General features: G+C 41.9%; 3 protein-coding genes across 3 annotated transcripts; 2 read left to right on the forward strand and 1 right to left on the reverse strand.

The window, feature by feature from the left end:
- Positions 1 to 17: 17 nt before the first annotated feature.
- Positions 18 to 19,792, reverse strand: TOT_010000390 (predicted protein; the record flags this gene model as incomplete). The annotated part of the gene is given in 17 exon segments (XM_009690929.1): positions 18 to 980; positions 1,011 to 7,471; positions 7,502 to 8,206; positions 8,221 to 8,440; positions 8,471 to 8,829; positions 8,859 to 8,924; positions 8,956 to 9,039; positions 9,070 to 9,285; positions 9,316 to 9,657; positions 9,687 to 10,007; positions 10,038 to 10,328; positions 10,360 to 10,497; positions 10,527 to 10,727; positions 10,812 to 11,023; positions 11,150 to 14,648; positions 14,681 to 15,247; positions 15,367 to 19,792. 17 exon segments carry the CDS (start codon positions 19,790 to 19,792, stop codon positions 18 to 20), a joined length of 19,071 nt encoding a protein of 6,356 aa, XP_009689224.1.
- A 412-nt stretch (positions 19,793 to 20,204) lies between these two features.
- Positions 20,205 to 21,463, forward strand: TOT_010000391 (conserved hypothetical protein; the record flags this gene model as incomplete). Its single annotated transcript, XM_009690930.1, has 5 exons — positions 20,205 to 20,248; positions 20,279 to 20,355; positions 20,387 to 21,001; positions 21,032 to 21,105; positions 21,137 to 21,463. The coding sequence occupies 5 exons, from the start codon at positions 20,205 to 20,207 to the stop codon at positions 21,461 to 21,463; spliced, it is 1,137 nt and encodes a 378-aa protein (XP_009689225.1).
- A 163-nt stretch (positions 21,464 to 21,626) lies between these two features.
- On the forward strand, positions 21,627 to 23,201 carry TOT_010000392 (dihydrofolate synthase/folylpolyglutamate synthase; the record flags this gene model as incomplete). The annotated part of the gene is made up of 7 exons (XM_009690931.1): positions 21,627 to 21,822; positions 21,853 to 22,004; positions 22,039 to 22,174; positions 22,206 to 22,419; positions 22,450 to 22,678; positions 22,728 to 22,945; positions 22,979 to 23,201. The coding sequence occupies 7 exons, from the start codon at positions 21,627 to 21,629 to the stop codon at positions 23,199 to 23,201; spliced, it is 1,368 nt and encodes a 455-aa protein (XP_009689226.1).
- Between the last annotated feature and the right edge of the window lie 4 nt (positions 23,202 to 23,205).

A 23,205-nucleotide genomic window follows, 5' to 3' on the forward strand; every position in this document is an offset into this window, starting at 1 on the left:
AAATAAAATGTAAAACATTAATCTATAGTGAATTTGTCGCTCTTTCTGTGCGAAATAGACTCTTCGATCTTCAACAGTATCTCGTCGTTGGTAAGGGGTGTGTTTACGAGGTTTTTGACGCCTTCCTCTATCTGAAAGACGTATCTCACTGCTAGCTCGCCCTGTTTGGCGTTTTCAATTAATTTGTCCAGTTCTTGGCTCAACTTCTCCAGTTTTTCCTCGAGAATGGCCTTCGTGTGCATCATTTCAATCATTTCATCCAACTTTTCCTGGTCAATTTCCTGGTCTCCCATGTTTTGGGCGATTTTTTGAAACATTGCCCGTTTTATTCCCGAGTAGTTCTTCTCAACCTCCTTCAACAAGTTAGGCTTCTCCGGATCAAAGGACTTTATGTGAATCTCAAAATCTTCGTTGGACGCGTCAAGGGTGAATTTGCTTATTAGCCAGGGCGTTATAGCAATTTCCTCTATTTCCGTTGAATCCTTCACTCGGTGCCTGTTTATTGAATCGAATTTAGTCATTGTGTAATTTATGATGAACTCTATCCAGTAGCTTGGCACGCTCAGCGTGCTCTTGTCCAAAATGAGCTTATTCATCGATTGGTGTATTGAAAGCGCCACTCTATTCCTTGCGCTTCTGTTCAGACGGCTGTTCTTGCCCTTGTAGTAGCGGTTCTTGACTTTCTTCACGTTCGAAACACTGTAGTCTAAATCAAACGGGGACTCCACGGTTATGCACTTTTCCTTGATGTTGTAGGTGATTTGAGCCTCCGTGTGCCAGTACGTGAAAAACTGGAGGCACCGTGACACCAGGTTCCACAGCCACTGCTTAAAATTTTTGAAGTACGTCCTCCTAAGGTTGTCCAGCTTCGAGATCCTCCCAATCTCCACCAGTGTGTACCAGACTAACACGACGCAATATCCTCCAAACAGGAACACCGGCACCAACGTGGCGTAGTTGAAGTCGTAGCTGAAGCTCCCCTAAATAATTTTGTTGCTAGCTGAAAATACCTGGATCATGAACGCCGTGGCTATGTTAACGCATATTCCCAGAACCTGAAGTCTGTTAAACAGGTTGTCGTTCCTCAGGTTGAAAGGGAACTTGACGAGGTAGACAACTCCCATGAAGCTCGAGAGCATTAAGCTCGTAATGACTCTCAGTCTCCCTGAATTGTGCGGAGATTGAATCCGAATGTGGAAGGTCGTGATTAAGGACACCAGGAACCTTCTCGACAGACTCAGGCAATCCCAGGCCTTGTAGCGCTTCCTGTAACCCAGCCCGAAGAATGTCCCGTATTCCGTTGAGTGGAACCTGATGATGTAGACGAAGAATAAGATAAACGACGCTGCGATGATACATGAAGAGGCTGCAGCCGTGGTCACGAATCTGTTGTTGTCCGCATTGCACACTTCCGTGGGAAAGTGCAACATGACTGAAACACTCGGCTGCTTTTTATACTTTACTGACACGCACCAAACCATTTGCAAAAGCTCAGTCCATATGAAGTGGATCTGCGTGAAGTAATTGATTATTAAAATTTTCAGAAACAGAGAGAAGTAGTTGTTGTCGTGGATTAGGTTCGACGAGTTGGTCCTAGGCTCGTCGACATAGTCTGAGTCCGAGTCATATTTGTTGTGAAAGATGAGCTCCTTTAAAAATACCAAGGTTTTCATAATGAAGAAGATCAACAGCAGGAATAAGCTGTCGATCAGAGGGGCTATTATCGATATGAACCTCTGCACATACCAAATGATCACGTAATTGTCAGGGTTCTTTATTTTATAAATGCAGCCGATCCTGATGTATATGAAGTGCATTAAGGAGTTGCCGAAAATGTTGTTGTATACGTGCACGAACGGCTTCAGACTTGACCTGGTGAACATACTTATAGTCCCGTACGGCAGCATTGTGAAGAAGAACTCAATGAATATTTTCAGGAGGACGCAGCACGCCTCCAGGTTGTAGTGAAGTATCACAAATATCAGGAATACTATGAAGCACAGGGGGAGCCGGTACAGGAAGTATTTTGAGATTTCCACAAACAGGGACTGGCACTCGACGCAGACGCTTCTGAAGTACACCATGTCGTAGTTCGGCACGCATCTGCTGCACAGGTACCCTGTCGAACCCTTTGAACAGTAGCCTGTGAATCCCCCTCCGCATCTGAATTCGATTCCGCAGGGGTGAAAGTCCATGTAGGCCGTGTTCACCTGCTCGGCGATGGCCACGTTTTGCGTCCATGGCAGCCAGGTCTCGCTTATAGTTTCAATGTTATTGTAGGAAGGGTACGCCGGGAAGTAACCCTGCCGTGGCATCGGCTTCACGTGGTTTTCGAGTTTGATGCTCTGGAAGTCGTACTGCTGCTTCAAGATTTCCACTATCTCCACGTCCAGTCCTCCTGGACATATGGCTCCCTCCATGCACTTTGAGCATTTCAGGTTCCTATAGTCCTCTTTTATGATCTTGCTCTTCAGCGGGTTATTTTTCATGTATTTCCTCTTCATATACCTTCCGTAGTGGCAAAAACACTGACTTTCTGACACTGAACCACCGTAGGTTGTGGCGTACTCCATGCATCTTCCGCTGCACGTCGAGTTTTCCTGGCCCTCCTTGAACATGCCGGTTTCACACTGGATACATCTGCTTGAATACGTTCTCCTGAGCACCAAACTCATGATCGTGGTAAAATATTCTCCCACTGAGTTGTATGTTGTATCCATTTCGTGTTGGATAGACTCGAATCCCATTGGCATATAACCTGGGAGGCATAGGCACTGCGTTAATGAGGATGGATTCGTTGCTTGCGTTGGTATCCCTGATCCAATCGGGCACTTGTATGGAATATTATGTATCTTATACTTGTTTATGTCCATCTTCACTGTGTTTTCGTAGTCCGAATCCATGTAGCCGAGCCATCCTCCTGGGCAATAGTGATCGTACAAACACTTTTCACATCTTATTTTATACGTGTTTGCCCTTGGAGCAGTTTTTGTGGTCATTCCTGAGGGTAAGAATACCAACGATTCACTCAGTAGCATTCTAGATCTATTTTCCTCCATGTAGTCAAATCGATTGTAGTCTTCAATTTGTATGTCCATGCCGACGTCTATATCCTCTCCTTTTTTACTGATTGATTTATCCGTTACTATGTATTCCTCATTTATGACAATCATGTCATGCTTGTTTTCAGGTACTGCATAGTAACCTTGAGTACACGCGCAGTCAGTCGAGTTTTTAGACCCAGGGAGGAACGTTTTAAACTTTTCCGGGCACCTTTGACACGCGGCGTTGCCTATCTCCTCCTTGTACCAGCCTATGTTACAGGGTGTGCACTGGCCCTTCACTTGTGTTGACGGTTCATATCCTTCTATACACAGACATGAATCGATAGATTTTGCTCCTATGCCCCTTGTTACAGAATTTTTATGACATGGAGTTGGTATTCTGGAACCGGCGCAATAGTTATTCATTGGACATAGCATTGACTCAAACGGGAATTCGTACACCACTTTACACAGTTTTATTACTTCTTCAGATTCATCATCGTCTTCGCCTTCAATTATGTCCAGGTTAAAAAAGTATAATGTACATGTTTTGTATTCAACGTTGATGAATGAAGTTCCATCAAAGAGGTATACGTCGTTCGTTACGTATTCTGTTGCTTCGTCCAGGAAATAGTAGTTCGCTGCGTTGAATGAGTACCCGGTGCAATATATATTCCTGAGACACTCATCCGAACACGACTTTTCAGTCTCCCTCAGGACCTCCGCCTTAAACCTCGAGCTCACACGAGACCCTCTGACCTCAGTGCATTCTGTTGTCATAGTACCTGACTCGTCACGTATTTTAATATATTTTGATTCAAACGTTTCCTCTTTTGCTTTGTCTTCGGTTTCCAGTATCAACGATATCGGCACTTTCATCAGCGCGTGGATGAACGATCCTGGTTCCGGTAAGCATGAGAGTATGCTATAGGATCCCACTGATGTTGTCTTTGTATTCTCTGGGCAGGGCAAACATGGTATGTCAATCAGATCCAGGTGCTGGAAGTATCCCAGTGGACACTGCTGACACTCCACTGACAAGCTGATGGGATTTCTAGTTTCCGACGGATTCCCGTATTTCATCGGGCACATACAACTCATAGGGGATAGCGCATTGTCTGAGCTCAGAACACTGTTTAGTCCGCAGCGTTTCGGCTGACTGTCAAAGCCCGGGCAGAACGAGCCATATGGGCACACAAAGCAATCCTTTGCATTGTTGTCGAAATAGTATCCTGATATGCAGTACTTGCATTCAGACACTGATTTTGAACCATACTTATTTGTTACTAAAATCTCTCCATCGTTTTCACTTGTGAAGATCTTCAAGTGTGCCAAAAACATTTCCACGAGTCCAATTTCTTCTTGTTTTTCATTCATTCGTGGCGCGTTGGGGTCGAAACTAAATAGTTTCGAATCAAAATTAAGTAATTTCATATCCTTCTTCGATGAGTGCTCGTGGCAGTGGTTACATAGTGTATTTCCTACTGAGTCCTTGTAACCGAACTTTGAGCACGGTTTACATCCTTCAGGCGTCAACCCGTAGCCTTTGTCGCATTCGCATTCGTCTTCTGAGTGGCTGTATTTCCCCAAGGTGCTTTTGCCGACTCCACAGTACTTTGGCATCGAGTCTCCTCCTGGGCAGTAAAATCCTACGTCACATGGGATGCAAAACACCAGAGACGGATCGATGTCGCGGTACCTGATCTCCATAGTCGTGGCCAGTCCTGCCATGTTCAGTATGTCTGGCGGCACAAGCTCGCTGTCCAGGCCTGCATTTCTCATGTTGTAAAATCTGGGCAGACAGTAGCAGTTCAGCTCCTCCAGGGATTTTGCTCCCACCACGTCTGACGTCATGTTGCTACCGCAGGTGCCTGAACACGGAGAGTCTCCTATTTCCTCTTTCCAAGTCGCCTCCTCACATTTTACGCACGAGTCTCCCCTCAAGAAGTAACCCGGCTCACATAGGCAGTCCAGGAAGTATTTGGAGCCGACCTGTTTCGTCGTCGAGTTTGGCTTCTTTGCGCTACAGGGGATGCATAGATCTTCCGCCTCGTCGTTTCTGTAGGTTCCTATTGGACAGTCTTCGCACAACCTGTACACCTTGCTGAACTGCTGTGATGGAGGACACGACGCAGATATCTTAATCGTGGTTTCCACTTCCTTCAGCAAATTTCCTCCGTATATTGTTATGAAATAGGTTCCATTTATGTTTATTTTTCCTGTTATCTTCCCTGTTTTTACATCCAAAGAAAGTCCCACTGAGGCCAGGTTTACCACTTGTTGATTTTCCTTATTGTCCCGTGGTTTTTCGTGGAAGAACTCAAAGTAGTCCCCCTTCATCACCGGCTCTAGTTCTATTTCGTCTCCGCTCTGATACTTTTCAGGCACGTTGTAGTAGAAACTAAGATATAGGTACAAGTTTATTGACTTGTTTTGTACAAACTCCTCAATTCTTCCCATGTGGTTCCTCCATGAGGAAATATATATTATTTTTGAGTTCGGCTCCACGTTGATTTTAGATATCAGCCCTCGCGAATACATTATTTTGTATCCATGAATCGCGTTATCCTCAATCTTGAATACTATTATTCTTCCCGTTGTGTTTTCTGCTACAAACAACAGCGTGTAATCTTTATCCAGGAACGATGTTTTATATGAATCCAGTGCGCAGGGTCTGTTTAGCGATCCTATTTTTACCGTGTTTTGCTCTGATGTCGATTCATATGTCGTAATTATAGCAGAATTCGTTTGTTTAACCAGTTCGTCGTAGTTAAATATGATGATTGAATTTACTTCCGGCTCCAGGCACACCAGGTTTGCTGTATCTTGTGAATTGTCTGCTTCCAACAAGAGGTGTAACGATATGCAATAGTAGCCTGTTAGAATCTTCTCTTTGTTTAGTGTATCAGGGGCGTCATTTGAAATAGAGTATAGATACAACGACCTTGAATATCCATCCGACACCAGAAATGATGAATCAAGCATGGTCACATCCAACGGGTTCACTATGTTATGCTTAAACACTTTAATTATTTCCAAGTTGTCCTTCTCAAACGGCAATTTAACACTCAACAGATACCTTTCTCCCAGGAACACCAACGAGCTGTTATGCTCTATTTCTTTACACAGGTACCAATTCTTCTCGGGGTGATCACTTATGTAGTTTAACGACATCATGTTCTTATTCTTCAGCACGTTTACTACTCCGTTTTTAATGTTAAACTCAACTGCCCACAGTTTGTTGTTGCAGTCTGAGACTATTACTAGTTGGTGTTTAAGTACTAAGCAGAGCTGTACTAGACCTGTGTACCCCTCCAGTTCGCACTTTTGTTCACTTTCCGGCACAGTGGCAGCTTCATCATTAATTTTCAACGGGTTAAATGATATCAAGTCTGACACGTAGTTCAGGTAATACTCCTTGACCTTTAGAAATCCTATACCAAACCACGTGTGATCCGATTCCTGATTAGAAGTCTTTTTCACTTGCTTTATACAGAGCTTATACGTCCCTACCTTCTCCATTACTACGTTTTCGAACAAAAGGAGCCTGTCGTTTTCAATCTTGCTCGATTCCACCAGGTGTAAGCTGCTTTCTTCTGTGTCGGAGCAACTCATGTCCGAGGGGATTATGCTCAGCTTGTAGCTTTCTCCTTCCGACAGATGGTTCGCTCTGATTGCTATGTCCTGCTGCACCTTCGCCATTATCGCCACCTTTTGCATTGTGTACACTCCCCTCTTACTTTCAACCATGAACCTAGTGTAGTTCTTACTATCCACATTGACCTCAGTGTCCTCCACCAAGCAGGACTCTAACATGAATCCTTCGTTTTGTGAATATCTTGATATAAACTTTTCCACAAATCCTCTTGCTTCCGACACTTCTCCGCTCATTCTGAACGAGTACATTGCCGCGTGTAGTAAATCTACGTTTTGCCTTGAGCAAATCTTTATCCACTTCTCATCCGTGTGCCCGTAAGATATGAATATCCTTATTATGAACTGTCTCTTCTTCGTGTTCTTAGGGTTTGACTTAACTACTAATCCAACTGTGTCCATAAAGTCGCCACCCCTCTTACACTGCTCTCTGATGGAAAACGAGCACATACACACTCTGTAGCTTAGGTTAATATGATTTTCTATTTTTGATAACTTCAATGGTCGCGACTCCCAAATGGCCTTATTGTTGTTCAGTGAAAACTTCTTGACTAAGCCTGACTCGTTGCGTTCAGCAAACGACATGGCATTTGAGGTTGAAGGCTGGGCCACGATAGGTTTTAATAAATTTGTTGTCATTATTGAGGAATTTGAGTCTCCGCATTCTGATTTGTAGTCCACGATTCTGATTTCGTCAAAGGGTGTTAATTCAGTGCCTGTGTACTTAAGGTTGAAAAGCTCATTCGACAATTCAATCACTTCAATGTTTAAACCTAAGGTTATGTTATTAACATTAAACTAACCATTGAATGACGGGAACATTATGGTCGTTGAATAGTCCGAAATCGATTTACAGTCTGATCCTCCGCACCAACAAATAAGCGAATTTTTAATTTCCAGATACTTAGAGAATTCACTAATAAATCTATTTGTGCTATAAAATGAATATTTCACGTTTTCTGAATATTGGTCGAGACCGTTATTTTCGCAATGTACATCGATAGCTCTAGGCGATAGGAACGTGATTAAAAGTATATTTGTCTTATGGTTGTGCCATTTATTTTTTAATATTGTCTTCAGAGGCTCGTTAACTTTAAAGTCAGATTTGTCAATCTGATTTGGTGCTGAGATTAAGTAATCGATTCCTGTGTACACTGGTGTATCATCCCACTCGTAACACAGATGTAGCTTCTGCGAAACGTCAAAGTGATTTGCCATAGATATATCATTAAGGGTCACTTGTTGGCCCATGAAATTCTTATTTACTATCACTCCCGTCCAAATCAGAACATCCTTACCATTGTCTTTATAAGCCAATGTAGGTTTGCTTGGCATTGATACTATCACGTTGCTATAGTTTTCGTTGTTTTGGTAGCAGTTTGGAGTTGTCGATAAGAACACCTTAAAGTTATTGTCCAAATTATGTCCCGTGATCGTAATGTTGAATCTCTTTCCCGAATATACCATGATTTGTGATTTCGTCAGGCTCGGTCCTACGTTTTTGATTACTTTACTAAAATACCATCAACTGAAATTCGAGTTACATGAAAATTCTCATCCGACAAGGTCTTATAACAAAGGTTATATTCTCCCAGAGGTTTTGACATTCCGATTACTTTCTCGTATATTGTATGGTACTTCACGATGAAGACCTCTTCCTGTCTCAACTGAATTATAGGAACTGTTGAATACACACTGTCCATGTAAAGAATCGACTTGTAAAAAACCGAGTTGCAATCTTTCTACAATCAATTTTATCAATTTTCTAATACCCTTCTTATCAATAGCATTGATCCTGAGTTAAATGAGTCTATATCGTAGTTTCTTATGTCCACGGACGTCTCAAACTGTAGATTGATACTACATTTTTCCAATCGTTTGCATGAAATTTTCGTATTGTTGAACGTGAGTCCTGAAATGGACATCTCTCCGACCTCCGTTTTAAATTGCTCAAGTAAATTGCACCGAATTGAAGCGTTAGTCACACACCAACATATCTTTTTCCTGGTGTTGAAAATAATTTTATTCATATGGAGGCCTATATTTGGCATTGATCTTCTTTCAGGGACCGCGTCTCCGGTCTCATTGCAATCCTTGCTTATTAATATGAAGTGCTCTCCTTTTACGTTGTCTAAAATCTGTGTTGATAATCAAACGTACACTTAGGCTTTATTACTACTGACGATCCTAGTTTAACGTAATACCTTTCCATATTCAGTTCGAATGCTAATCATTATCAGATTTGGCTAGTTCTAACCTTTTATTTCTATTAATCCGACGCTGGTTTGTTGAATTTCGTTTTTCGGTTTCCAGCAGAGGTTATAATTTCCGACAATTGATTCTATCAAATTACATTAAATGCACAAAATACTGTCATTTTTGATATCTAGCCTTATCAGCGTTTTAAACACGTTTTCCTGCTTAAACGAAATCGTTTCGAGTATAGTGTATAGGCTTTTAGTCCAAGAGCGGTATTCATCGCAGTTTTTCGATATCGTCACTGAGCCTGCGCCCTTTATGCTATCTCCAGTTGCTACCACTTCGCAATTTGATCCAATCCAGCACTCGTTTTTTAAGGTTTTGAAGTCTAAATTTAATAACTAGTTTTTCCGCTAACCACCGTGCATAAGTGATCCCACCTCGATTGTGTAGTCTCTGATGTCACATTCTTCATGCTTCAGGAATATTTTGGAACACCAGCACAATTTAAACACTGTTAGTGGATACAATGGCACTGAGTTGTTTATAGTTGTCCACTTGTATTTTGTTGAATTCTTTTGTATCTCGTTTCTACCCAGTCCATTGTCCTCCAGGAAGTGAAGAAAATCTGGGTTTCCACACTTTTTTGAGACCAGAATTCTTGAATTCACGTTTGACTTCTGGTTCATGTTCAGGGTGTTCAGACTTGCTGTGCAGTTGTTCAGTAGATCACACGCTACGCCCTGAGTGTATTCGATTCCTGACAACAATGTGGTTGACTAATCTAACCTCTAACGTATATGTTTGCCAACAGCGGATAACTTTCATAGTCGTCATTCTCGTTGCATTGGAACCTCTGGTCGCAGTTGTCGCAATACTTGAGCGTGTATATGCTAGTGGCTAAAAAAACTATATCTATTGTTATTGAGTTGTCTCTTATTTTTGACTTCGACAGCAGAGTGTACTGCTTTTTTATCCTTGGTGCGGAGCGGCTAATATCTATTTTGTATACTAATGCGTATGTGTCAACGCAGTCCAAAAGGTTTCGATTGTTGAATATGATTTGTTGTTCTCCGAAAAAAGACGCGTATACATTCCCGGTGAATACACCTAAGCTCAAATATTTCTCTTCTCACTAACTTAAAATTTTTAATACTCCTATGAATATTCGATTCTTTCCCTGGGCTCCCTCTGGGATCCAAAATAAGTTCGCGTTCGTTTCTGACTTTACTTCTGTTAAGTAGTCGTCTTTGTTCACCGAGTACTTGTACACTCCTTCAAACTTCCTTATCAACACCCCTGAGAGTGGCGCTGAAACCGATTTAGCGACTATGAAGTAGTCGTGCGTCAATGTGTAATTTCCCTTGATGTTTATAATACACTCTATTCCTATCGTACATGTCTCGCTGAGGAATTTGTCCACCTCAGGCCCTAATAACAAATTTATTTTTTGCAAATTAACCTTCCAAAATCTCCTTAGATAACAGTTTGTCGTACGCAGAATGGTTGTTGCAAAGATCGTAGTTGCAATAGCAAATCACTGGGTCCTTTATCAATGCGAGTATCCTTTGGTCGGAGATATAGCTTATATTCCACTTTCCTACAAATGTTGTTCATCTCTTTAATTACCATGTGAGCCCTTTATTTCCCTTCTTTTTGTTGAGCTAGCTACTGATACTGCTTTCCCATTGCAATCTTTATTTTTGATAACAAGCTTAGAGTACTTCTCTAATGATTGTGGCCCTTTCCCTTGAGGCAAATACACATAGGCTTCTTTCTTCCAGTTGACTCCGTATCGAATCGGTTCATTGGTTCCAGATATTATGATCCCTATTTATTTTTCTATATCTCGTTACTTGCCTTCGTATTCAATCGTTGCTATGTGTTCATATGTGCCATTTGTATTATCCGCACACACCAGCATTGGCACATTTTGACCCAAATAACTTAAACTTGTGTCCAATTCGAACATACTTCCCTCGCATTTCGTTTTGGAATCCACATACTTCTTCACGTACAAATCCTTTGCCTTGTATTCCTCTGGTAGTAATTTACTCAGGTCACACGGTCCATACTCGTACAAGTCACATGTGATTTTCACCGGAGCTAAATATTCCTTAAAATAACTATAAATTCACCGCTTTCCGCAAATTTCACATGAAATGTAAAGTATAATATATAATAGATTATTCTCCTCATCTTATTAACATATATTATAAATTTTATTATATTAGACTCAGGTGAGCTTCAACTTATATATGCTCTCCCTTTTGGCTCTTTTTGATCTTAGGACGCTCGTTCTTCCGCCTTGGTTTTCTTCACTGCTGGTTTTCATTATCAAATTGACTATAGCATCGTTCGAAAGTTCTTTCGCCAGCACATTTTCCACTCCCACCTTCAGTACCGATGCTCTCGTAAATTGTTTTCTTGCTGCTCCAACTAATTTACTTTTATTTTCTATTGACTCTGATAACTGAATAATCTCCCTCGTTAGTTGCTCTTTCTCCTCAAATAGCTCCTGTTGTTTCACCATCAGCGCTCCCTCGTCTCCATCAAGTTTCGTCAGTTCCTTCAGTGTCGTGATTTCCGAGCTGATGCTATCAAGCTTATATTTGTGCATATACTTGTCGTAGTTCCTCACATATTTAATGTGCTTTTTGTATATCTTAAATATTGTATTCATTTGAGCCACTTCTATGCGGCTCACTGAGAGCATTGAGTAGTAGAATTCAGCCAGACTTAGGTGAATATTGTCATAAAGACTTTCGAACAGAAGGTCCACAAGAAGGCACGCTCCCAGCTCATCTATGCACTCTGCCGATGTCTTCATGAAGAAGGCTTTGCAGCCCTCCCCGCAGTTAAATGAGTTGTGGTAGTATGAGCGGTGACTCTTCAGGCTGTTGAGTGGGTAGTTGAAGAGGACCCACACTGCGTTATCTTTCAATTTTTTGTCGAAGTAGTACAGGAACGCCACGTGGTTGATCAGGTCCTTCTCTTCCAAGTCCTTACTAAAGATATTTATCTTTATGCACTTCGAGTGCCAGTATATCAGCCTTGTGTAGAAGTAGAAGAACTCCCTTGAAAATGATCCCTTGCACTTGTACGCCACGCATTGGTGGATCAGGTCCCTAAGACAGGTTAGCAGGAACTTTCTATCCTGGGATGTGTATATCCACAATCTACAGATGGTTTCTGAGCTCCTCTTGACGTTTGATGATTCGAACACCAGCGTGTCGTCCTTGTAGTTGAAATACAGCATTGCGTTGCTGTAGTTAAAGAGCAGTGAAAGAGTTTCTACCACTGATTTGAAGAAATTGCCTGGTTTAGACAGGCTCGCCTCCACAGTAATTAACTCAGTCACCACCGTCTTTGACAACATGAAGCAGCCTGTGATCGCCATCACAAACGGCACGTACCCGTACTCTCCGTAGTGGTACAGGTGCGATCCGTAGATGAAGAGTGACCCGAAGATTGTTATGTACGTAAGTGTTTTTTCCAGGTTTGCCGGTGCGTTCCCTGACCTCGCGTCGTAAGGCTCGTAGTATAGCAGCACGAACAGATATGCAGTTTGTAGAAAGAGCAAGCTAAGGAGCGCTTGCATCTCCGATTTTTTAGAGTCAAGCGAAGGTTGCATCACCATTATGCCTACTATCAGCACCTGCCTCGTCAGCTGCACTATGTCCCAAAACCTGTATTTATTCCTGTAGCCGGTCACGAATATGTTTTTCCATTCTGATTTGCGATTAGATTTGAGCAGCGAAATTAACAGGTACGCCATGAATCCCATCGCCACGCACATTGACAGATTTCCTATTACCATGCCGCTCATGAAGTACCGGTTGGAGATGCTGCATATCTGATTCGGCATGTTGAAGAGCACGCGTTTCCCACTTGCTTTAAGGTCAGTACACCATAGCATAGACAGACTGTTCATGAATATCGATGGGACGTGTATACATGCCGTGAGTATCACCATTTCAATCAGAATCCCAGTTCTTCTACGCTTAAAGTCCACCAGGTCATTTTCTGAGCGTATCATCGACAAACTGATCTCGTTTTCATCAGTTTCAGATGAAAGATCCTCCAGCCTCTTGGTAACTCTTGCCTCCGAATCCAAAATCAATGCATTAATAAACAGGCAGATGCAACTCAGAACTACTGTTACGCATAGGTCTATCAGCACCTTTAATATTCCCAGATACCTTTGGGCGTACCACAGGTGCCAGTACTCCAAGTCGTCTTCACTTCTTATTTGCGTTAGCAGTCCCGCTTTATTCAGGCCCTTTACTATTGAATAGATTCCGTTCCTGAAACAGTTTAGTCTCTCCGTGTTCACGAATATGCTTATGTTTGACAGGAACAGGTTCCTGTACAGCGAGTGGTATCTCCAGATACTCGATCCTGAGGTACTTGATATAAATCCCATCGGCACCAGCGTGATCAGAAACATGTATCCGATTTTAAACATTGGAACCAGTGACATTTCCGAGTACATGTTGTACTGCCTGTTGTGGTAGCATAGTAGGATTACAGATAAGTACAAGGCCATTCTCGGTGACAACAACTTCAATAACTCCTTAGAGCACTTCGTGCACTCTGAGTTGAAGTAGTCCATATCGTAGTCCTTTGTACACTCTGTGCACAGGAACCCCTTAGATCCCTCTCTGCATTGTCCTCCTCCGATACATTTGTCAGGGTTTGGGCACTCAGTTGCCAATAACTGCGGCTCCTCTGTATGTGCTTCCATATTATTTCCTGATCTTTGTAGGAATGACCCCTGACTTCCACTTTCTGATAAACTAGGCACTATTCCAAACCCCTTCTTTGGTATTGGTAAATTGTTTCCGGACCTCTCTGTGCCTCCGTGACATATCATCCCCTCTGGGCACTTCTTACACTCCATTTTTTCGCCTTCGTGGTACATGTAGTAACCTGGTATGCAGAAGCATTCACTTTCTGAGGTTGATCCCGGAAATGATGTCGAGTATGCTGGGCACATTCCTAGACAGGGAGCGTTTTCATAGACTGATTTATATGTCCCTGGTGGACATATTTCGCACGATATTCCATATCCCGAATCCACGTTAAAATCTTGCTGCCTCGTCCCGTATCCTGGATTGCATAGACACGACTTTATTGAGTGACTGGTTGCTGATACTGGTACTGACGACCCGCTGTAGCATGGAATTGGAGGCATGTGCACCCTTTTGAACATCCAGGATCCTTTGCAGAAATACCCATGGAGACAATGTGAACAGTAGTAGTTCAAATTTTTGCTGGTCAGCATCTCAATCTTTTTCTTCAACATCCTGTCGATATCGTGTTCAATCTCTTGATCAGACTCAGCTTGATCTTCGTTCTCTTCTGTTACGTAAATCAGCCTCCTTACCTTCACTTCCCTTGTTCTCTTCAGTGTGATTGCGTACATGTGACTATTACATACACATTGGTTTACCATGTAGGCTCCCTCCTCTGCTGTCGTCGTGTCATTCGGGCAGAGCGTACAAACCGAGTTCGATATTGTAGGCTTATAGTATCCTATCTTACAGGGCACGCACGACCCATACCTTAAATACGTCCCCGGGAGACACAGACACTCTTCCACTGACACTGCTCCCTCCTTTAGTGTTACTGAATTTTTTGAACATTTGATCTTTTCAGAGTTAAGTCCTCCTGGGCAATAGTAGTTCCTTGGGCACGGCACAAACTTCGGGAACACGTAATCTCTTACGATCTCGCACATCATTGGCCCTAACAATACTGATATTTCTTTTAACACTTACCCTCTTCCTCGTTGATTATATCAATCACTTCTCCCCCGATTGACTGTGGCGCTTTCAAATCAAACGTCGTATATGTTGCACATATGTTCTCACTTCCCTCGGACAGTATATTGTTTGAAATTCCACCCATGGACTTGTAGTAGAAGTATCTGCAATGCGGATTCGAGTTACACAGTTCGACGCATGTTTCCAAACTTTGTGTTAATGTCACGTAGCTGCTCAAAATATCATCAGTGGACCTGAAACACTTTATTTCAGGTGAGCTGGGTCGCCTGTGATCCCCTATCATATGTCTTGACTCAATAGATTTCACCACTTGACTATAGTCCTCGTGCATCAAACTAAAGTATCCTGGCAGTGGAATACAATCTACTAATGACGTTGACCCTTCTGAGAGTGTATAAGTGTTTTCTGGGCAAGCTATGCATCCCATTTGCGTGCCTTCAACGATCTGAAACGTGTTAACGGGGCACTTTACGCAATTTCTAGGAATCAGTGAATTAACATTCATGGAAGTAAATCCATATCCTTTAGGGCACAGGCATTCGTGAGCTCCAGTTGCGGTATCTGGTATATTTATTTAATTTTATCTACCATTTGCATACATATTTTGTATCATAATATTTCAGCTACTGTTTCTATCAATTATATACATGTCAATATTCGCATGGATAAATATTGTTTACCTTTCTTAATTATTGAATTTTCTCCGCACTTTACAGGCTTGAAACTTCCTCCTTTGCAGAAAGAGTTTGGTGGACAATCCGTGCAAGCTGTTCCATTGAAGTAGTATCCTTTTTGGCACTTGTTGCACTCTACCTTGCTGATCGCCCCTGTTATTTGCGTATACGACTGAATGTCGTAGGAGTCCAGTGAGCAAGGAGTGCATCTTTCGTTTCCTATCGTTGGCTTGTATGACGTTATTTCGCAGGGTCTACATTCGTTCTCCAGAAGCTCGTAGCCTGGGTTACAAACACAAGCTTCAATTCCTGTGTTTCCGGTCTCTATGGTAGTAGTATTTGCTGGACACCTGATTACTTGATTTCTCCCTGGGCAGTAAGTACCTATTACACACTTTTCACAGCCGTTTTCCCCCAAGTAGTATCCTGCTATGCAAGTGCACATCAACTGCTCCAGTGATGATGCTCCTCTCACTTTACTCACTTGCTTAGGTGGGCACACTCCTTCGCAAACCAGGGCTCCCAAATCATCGCTGTAGGTTCCCGGTGGGCATTCAATACACGTGTTATTCGAGTTAAAGAACCCAGGCTTGCACACACATTCCAGGGGACTCTCCTTACCCTCCGAATCCGTGGTACTGTTCTGAATGTAGTCCTCGCAGCTTACGCATGCCTCCAGTGACATCTTGTGCCTGTAATATCCTTTCGGGCATCTTTTGCAGCTGTTTGTCCCCGAATCAAGCTGGAATCCTAGTGGGCACTTAGACACAAAACTGAGTTTTACCGACCCCTTGCCTAGGAATACGTCAACATACACCGTAGCTTCCAATGTTCCTACAAACTTCACTCTCCCTGATATCTTCCCATTGTTTATGTTTACGAACAACCCGCTCTCTCCTATTGCCAGTTCTTTTGGGTGATCCTCTGGAAACGGTATCTTTGACTGTGCCTCGTCCAGATAGAACTTTAGTATGAACTCAGATGAAACCTCTGGGTCGAATGAGTAGTGCTTTCCGTAAGCCATTTCCTCCAACCCTGGGTAGGCCAGATTCACGTCCACCAGGTTGTCGTAATCTATCTGCAAGATTGACTGAGATAACTCGTCTTGGAGTAGCAACGCATACAGGCATATGATGTGTGTCCTCGTTATCACGAAATCCCTTATTCCCTTGGTTGCCTTAACTCTTGAGTAGTACTTGAATTCGTCGTCCTTAAGGTAAAATACATATATTGTTTCATTCTCTTGTTGAGTGATGAAAAACATTTGCAGCTCCATTCCCAGTAACGACCTCTTGTCCACCTTTAGTATAATTCCATCGCTGATTTTTGCGAATTGTTTATTCAGATCAAGCTGAGTCACTTTGGTCACTACACAGGCTTTTTCTTCAAACTTGACTTGTATTTTATTGTATATCAATGCCAAGTTCTCATCAACATGGAAACAATCATACAAGGTTTCATCTATCTTATAAATGTAGAGGTTATTTGTCTTCTTCGTGACCACTATGCCCACCTGAATCATTAGATCTGGGTGGCTATCCATGTGTGTTTTATGGTCACATGTAGCATTAGACTCCGTAAAGTCGGTCCCATTCCACTTGGCTTGTATTGCGCTGTGTATTGACACTTCTTTGATGAAGGCCTTCAAGGAATCCTGGGACTGGAAGAACGTTACTTGAGGGAATGAGAACATTTGTTTCATTTCAAGTACGTTTGTGATTTCAAGCTTAGATTTCAAATCTGGTTTATATACGTAGATGCTATTAGGGGACAGTATGCACGGCATATTCGTTTGTTCGTCGAATGAGATACTGCTTATCTTAATTTGAGGGAGTTGGAACTTAATTTCGTGCTGGATCGAGAGCTTGAAATCTTCGTGTGCATCAAAGCACACTACTATTCTCCTGTTGTAAATGCACAGCACTATTCCCAGTGCCATTTGGTCAAAAAAGTCATTTATTCTGATAAAACGACTCAGTTCGAAGGAGTTAAGTCTGGAGTAGAATGCGTTTCCTGAGAAATAGCAGTCTCTATTCAGACATACGCACACCTTATATAAGTTCTCACTCGGTTGAAAGGGACCCGTGTAGTTAATGTACCTACCTAATCCTTTCCAGTGCGTTTCGTCGTAACTGAGCCAGAATCCTTCAGACTCAGAATGATTATCTGTGGACGGCGGCTCAGGGCCTGTGTGTGTGCGATAGTTGTCTACGAAGTTTATTAGACTGGAGTACTCGTATCTGGGCAAGGTTAGGGATATTTCATCAGATGGGTTAAGCGATTTACAGTCTAGCAGCATATTTTTCGAGAAATAGAACCCGTTTAGTCTACAGTTACCCTGGAACCCTGTTGTAGGAAAAAGGAGATTCCCCTCATTTCCTACCTTGGTGAAACTCAATCTGAGATCCGAAACGACCGACTGTGTGTTTATTATTCCTATGAAGTTCCAGGACATTTTAGAGGTCACGTGTGATTTGAGAGGATTGTTCAATATGGATTGTTGTTGTTCATACAGTTCCTGGATGTTCTGTTGCTGGTTCTCTTGCTCCTTGGCTCTCAGGATACACAAGTAGTATATTCTTCCCTGGATGAGTCTGTTTATTTTGTACACATGGGTGTAATATTCGTTTTGTGGTTCAGTTTGTTCTGGTGGGAATGGATAAAACCCTTTATGGGTGTTACATTTTGACTCATAGTTCGCGTACTGTATGTCTTTAGACATGACGAGCTTAATTATGGGAGGCTTTTGAGACCTCATTTTAAGGCCCACCGTCATGCCGTCTTCCGACCAGCTTGCTGACACTTCAAACACCAAGTCAGGGGAAGGGTGTATTACTCCTATTATGGTATCAAACTCGTCGTCTGTGAAGCACACATTGTGCCTCCAGCGGTCACACAGGAAAATGACGTAGGGGTATTGGTGTTCTGCGTACAGTCTAGGCAGGAAAATACTGTTTTTTATCCACTTTGTTCCTTTTTCTGAGTGCACACTCTTGTCCGGCAAATATACCAACTTGTGGGCCAAGAAGTAGTTCGACAACATGGTTTTATTGTGAATTGACAGGTATAGGTCTGAGGGCTCATACGACACGTCAGGGTTGTACTTAGAAATATTAGTATTCACTTCCTGGTATCCCACCTTATAATCCATTATCTTATCACACATTTTAGGAATGTTGTAAGACCTCCTTATCTTATCAAGATAAGACAAGGTGCAAGGGCATATGAACTTGATCTCACTCAGAGGATGGAAATCTGAATCAAACTCTAAATCCGCCATACCCAGGGGACTAGCGTAGAAGACGTTCTGGTAGTGGCGCGCAAATTTATCACTTGCTGTGAAGGTGTATAGCGGTATGTAATAATCTTTCAGATTATCCCTTTTAAAGCCTCCACATATTTTTATCGTTTTGTTATAGAGTTCAATTGGTAACAGGATAACAAGAGACTTTGTTGTTCCTTCACTGATCTTATATGTCAAATCAAGTAGGTGCCAGAGCGTGTTGGAGCTTCCACACATTGAAGGGAGTCCAGTTGTATCATCATTTGACTGGGCACTTAGGAAAAAGAACTCTTTAGGCTCCTTACTGGTCTGGGATGCATCTAGTCGTTTGAGATCTTCTAAACTTATCCCTTTAATTTCTGCGATAATGTGTTTTTCAACCACTCTGTGGTCGAATGTTGCCACCTTTCCAATGTTAAAAATGACTAATTTTTGTAAAAATGTCAAATATGTTGTTGTTTCGTGGTAGTGGATATACAAATTAACTTGAGTAAATTCTTTATCTGCATCCAAGAGGATGAATAGAGGAGCATGGACAACCAGATGTTCATTTAATTTCACAAACTTGTATTTTCTAGGGGAATCACCAAGAACATACTGATCTTCTTTCGAAATCACTAGATCCAAATTATAAACGTTGGAACCAATTAAGACCAAGGCTAAGTCATTATTTTCATCAATCGAATAATGGTGACTTAAGGAATATAGTTTAATGGTTCCAACTTGCTCACAGGTTTCGGTTTGATCAGAGGTTTGGGTTTGCTCGGAGATTTCGGCATTCTCGGAGGTTGCAGCATGATCAGAGGTTCCGGCAGGCTCAGATGTTTTGGTTTGCCCACTGGTTTTGGTAACACACAACTTGACACTTGTTAAATTTTTATCTTTTAATTCAGGTTTCCATTTAACTACGGAGTTAGAATTAACATCTGTTGTTACAAAGTCTTTAAGATGTTCGTCCGACGTACATGTGTCATCTTTAGACACATGAGCCTTTGTTATTGTTGAACTGTTTTTAATTGTTATGTTACATTCTATATCGAATAGACACACAAAGGTAGTGTCTGACACTTGTGTATTGCTACATTCTGTAAATTTTGGAAAAAATTTTAAAATAATCGTTAATTTTAAAATCTTATCCAATATTTTCATGTTTTAAACCGATGTGTAAGATTAATCATTATTTTACAAAATTTTAAAAATTAAACTACATTCGTGAAATAAAACCATTAAAGAAGTGTAAATACTTAATTTTATTACATAACAAATTAATAATACATTTTAAAACAAAAAATAATTGATGTGTTTAAATGTGCAAATAAAATAATGATTACCAAATAGGGAACTAGATGTTGAATGGGGACCAATAAACAGAATATTTTATGTATACCCTTTTGTGGACTATTTAATTTGTCGTATAAATCTGGTTTATGTCGTATTTTGTATTTAAAATTTTGTGTTTTAAAGGATAATTGTTCCTAATATTTTGTCTTTTTTGAAATTACCAAAGATTCCTTAACATACTCACGTAATTTATGCTTAACTCTGTGAATAAGTCGTTTAAATGAAATTTACTGTCATTGCTGTTCCAGGAATTGTTCCTTCTGGGTATTTTTCTTTAAATTTATGTTTTTTTAGTTCAAGTGGAAACGAAATTCTGAAAGCTCTCGGTGGAACTGAAGGACTTCGTTCCGTTTTGAGGAAGGAAAACCCTGGTATTCGTGAATATATAACATTATGATTTAGAACAACTTATTTTGAGGTTTGGAGTCGATTCGACCTGTAGTTTTATACCCGCAAACAACTTTGAAGATAACATCCCTTGCAAATTGGTTGCAAAGGCAAAGCTTTGGAAGTCAGGAAAATGTACTATAGAGATTTTGGGACCGGTCGTTGACTATTTTTCCTTTTCCCATCCTACTGATTTCATTCATTTGAGTTTTCAACCTGTTGTGGCTGGCGAGTTCGTCGGACCCAAAATGCTCGGAGAAACACCCAGTATCCCACCTCCTATCTTTACTAAAGTGGACTTCGTGGATCAGTTGTTTAATAAAAATATATTGACTGGTACAGCGACTCAGAAGATTAAGAAATACACCGGTGGTTCCCTGTTTAGCGCCGTTGCTCGCTTTGAAGATAAGGAACTGCCCTCATTTCCACTAAACATGATACTTCACTCACCAGGTAATTACACTTTCACAAATGAATTGATTTTAGACCCCAATTTACTGGAACGCTTGGAAAATTTGTTTAATAGGAGGCCGGTGTGGCTCAGAACCGCGCTCGATGAATTCCTCCCGAAAGGGTACTCAAACTGGAAGAAAAGAACTTCATTTTCAAGAATTTGTTATATTTTTTCAGGTAACAAAAATTGAACTCAATTGAATTTAGATGGGCCCTGGAGAGGATGTATGTGTAGACTAGGGTATGATCCCAGGAAGGATAGGAATTCGAGATTCTATCAGGTAACCACGAGCTAATAACAATTTTCTTTAGACTATCGACTTTAGAGATCCTCACTATCGCACGATATCGTGGAAGAGTGGACAACGAACACCGCACAAAGAGAACGCGAGCTCTCAGTACCCCGTAGACAGAGATAAAACGTATGGAGAGTTCGCCAAGGAAGTTGTTGCCCCGAATCCAGAGATACATTTCCTAGTGCCCCCAACCAGGCCGTCGCAACTGTTTCAGCTCTGCGATATCTGCGATGCGGGCGTGCAGAACATCGTTCAGTGCTCCGACCCGTCGAGTGGAGTCTTGAGCAGCGAATGTTCCAAATCTACAGGTAAGAGATATAACGCGGACGTAAATTCTTTTTAGGCTGGTACACAGCCGGCGCCTTGTCCAAAATAAGGAATATGATGGTTGTCAAGTCGCTGCGTATGAGGCACCAACACAACCCTAGGAACTAATAACATAAAAGTTAATTTGCTAATGTGTATGTGAAAAAATATTTAATTTTGTATATGTATTGTCGCGTGCCATGGAAGATGAAATTGAAAACCAGTTTAGGCGAACCATTGACGATATCATGGCGCGCTCAAAAAAGAACGATAAATTCGTGGAATGCCTAGATCTCTTGGCTTTCAAAAGGGACCAGTTTAACGTGATTCACGTTAGCGGGACTAACGGTAAATCGTCTGTGTCATACAAAGTTGCGCAGTGCCTCATTTCACTAGGTGGATTCCTCCCAAACTCATAGCATTTAGGAAAAACAGTGGGATTGTTCACTTCGCCTCACCTGTTTGAGTATAACGAGAGAATAAGGGTACAGGGTGTCGACATTCCAAAGGCCGATTTCATCAGAATCTCAAATAAAATCAACACGGTTATCGGCTCGACCTCCATTCATTTTTTCTCAGTGGGTTCACACACCGGTGTAAAATACTGTTTAGTACATTTTACTGTTGTCGCTGGTGTATTTTGATGAAAAGGGCGTTGAGTGGGTGGTTTTGGAGACTGGCATTGGAGGACTCAAGGACTCGACGAACTTCGCCTCAAACACGAAGATCGCAGTCATAACCTCGATAGGTTAGAGCGAGTATTAGATAAGCTTGCGTAGGCTACGATCATATGCACATTTTGGGGAACACGCTGGAGGAGATCGCGCTTCAGAAGGCCGCCACGATCAAAAGGGGCTGCGTAGTAGTGCTCGGACCAAACTGTTACAAGAGTGAAATATTTGAGAACATAGCCAGAGAAGTTGGCGCCAAGGTGATAAAGAACAATGGGAGGGACTTTGGCTCATTCGACGAGGAAAACTCGGAGACCTCGAGGTAGTCGGTTACGGGAGAAATTTGTGTTAGGCTGGTCATCGAGCAGGCGCTCAAAATCGGAAAGGCCTCGAAGTCCGCACTCAACGCGAGGCTAATGATGAGAATGCAGGTACTGTCCGCCGATGAGTGCGAGGGGGTGAAGAGGCACATATTCGCAAAGTTTCCAGGTCTGCGCGACAAAATGGACAAGTATGGCGCCCCAATGGCAGTCGTCATGGACATTGGCCACAACGAGACTGCCATCAGTAGACTGTGTTCAGTAAGTTGACGACACACGTGATCTAAACTGGCCTCTTATTTATTTGTAGGATATTTTCAAGGCGTACAAGTGCAACATTACCTTTTGCTGTGCAATTTCCGAAAGGAGGAAGTTGCGTATTTTTAATCCCATTGAGTCAGTTCAAGGCACGAATGCCCTCGGTCAGCCATCAGTGCGCAAATTCTACTACCTAAACGTAGACCACAGCTACTGTCGAAGGTTAGAGTCTGTCGAAAATGACTTAAATGACCCTGAACTGTCAAACGGGTACGTCAACTACACTAACTCGTCATTGCTTAGTGCCAGGGAGATAATTAAACTGGGCCTTGAAAGGAGCAGAATGATCTGCTCTGGAGTCACTAACTGTAACATTAATAAGGACTGGGATAACTGTGGCAACAGTTGCAATGACTACAGTGAGACCAACCACTACGATGGCATCAGTAGCAATAATGGCAATAACGATAACTGTGGCTATACGGAATGGATTAAGGAGTCAGACTGCGTCACTGGTAACTCATAGCTAG

This window comes from Theileria orientalis, chromosome 1 (genome assembly GCF_000740895.1).
Source record: "Theileria orientalis strain Shintoku DNA, chromosome 1, complete genome".
NCBI classification, from domain to species: domain Eukaryota; phylum Apicomplexa; class Aconoidasida; order Piroplasmida; family Theileriidae; genus Theileria; species Theileria orientalis.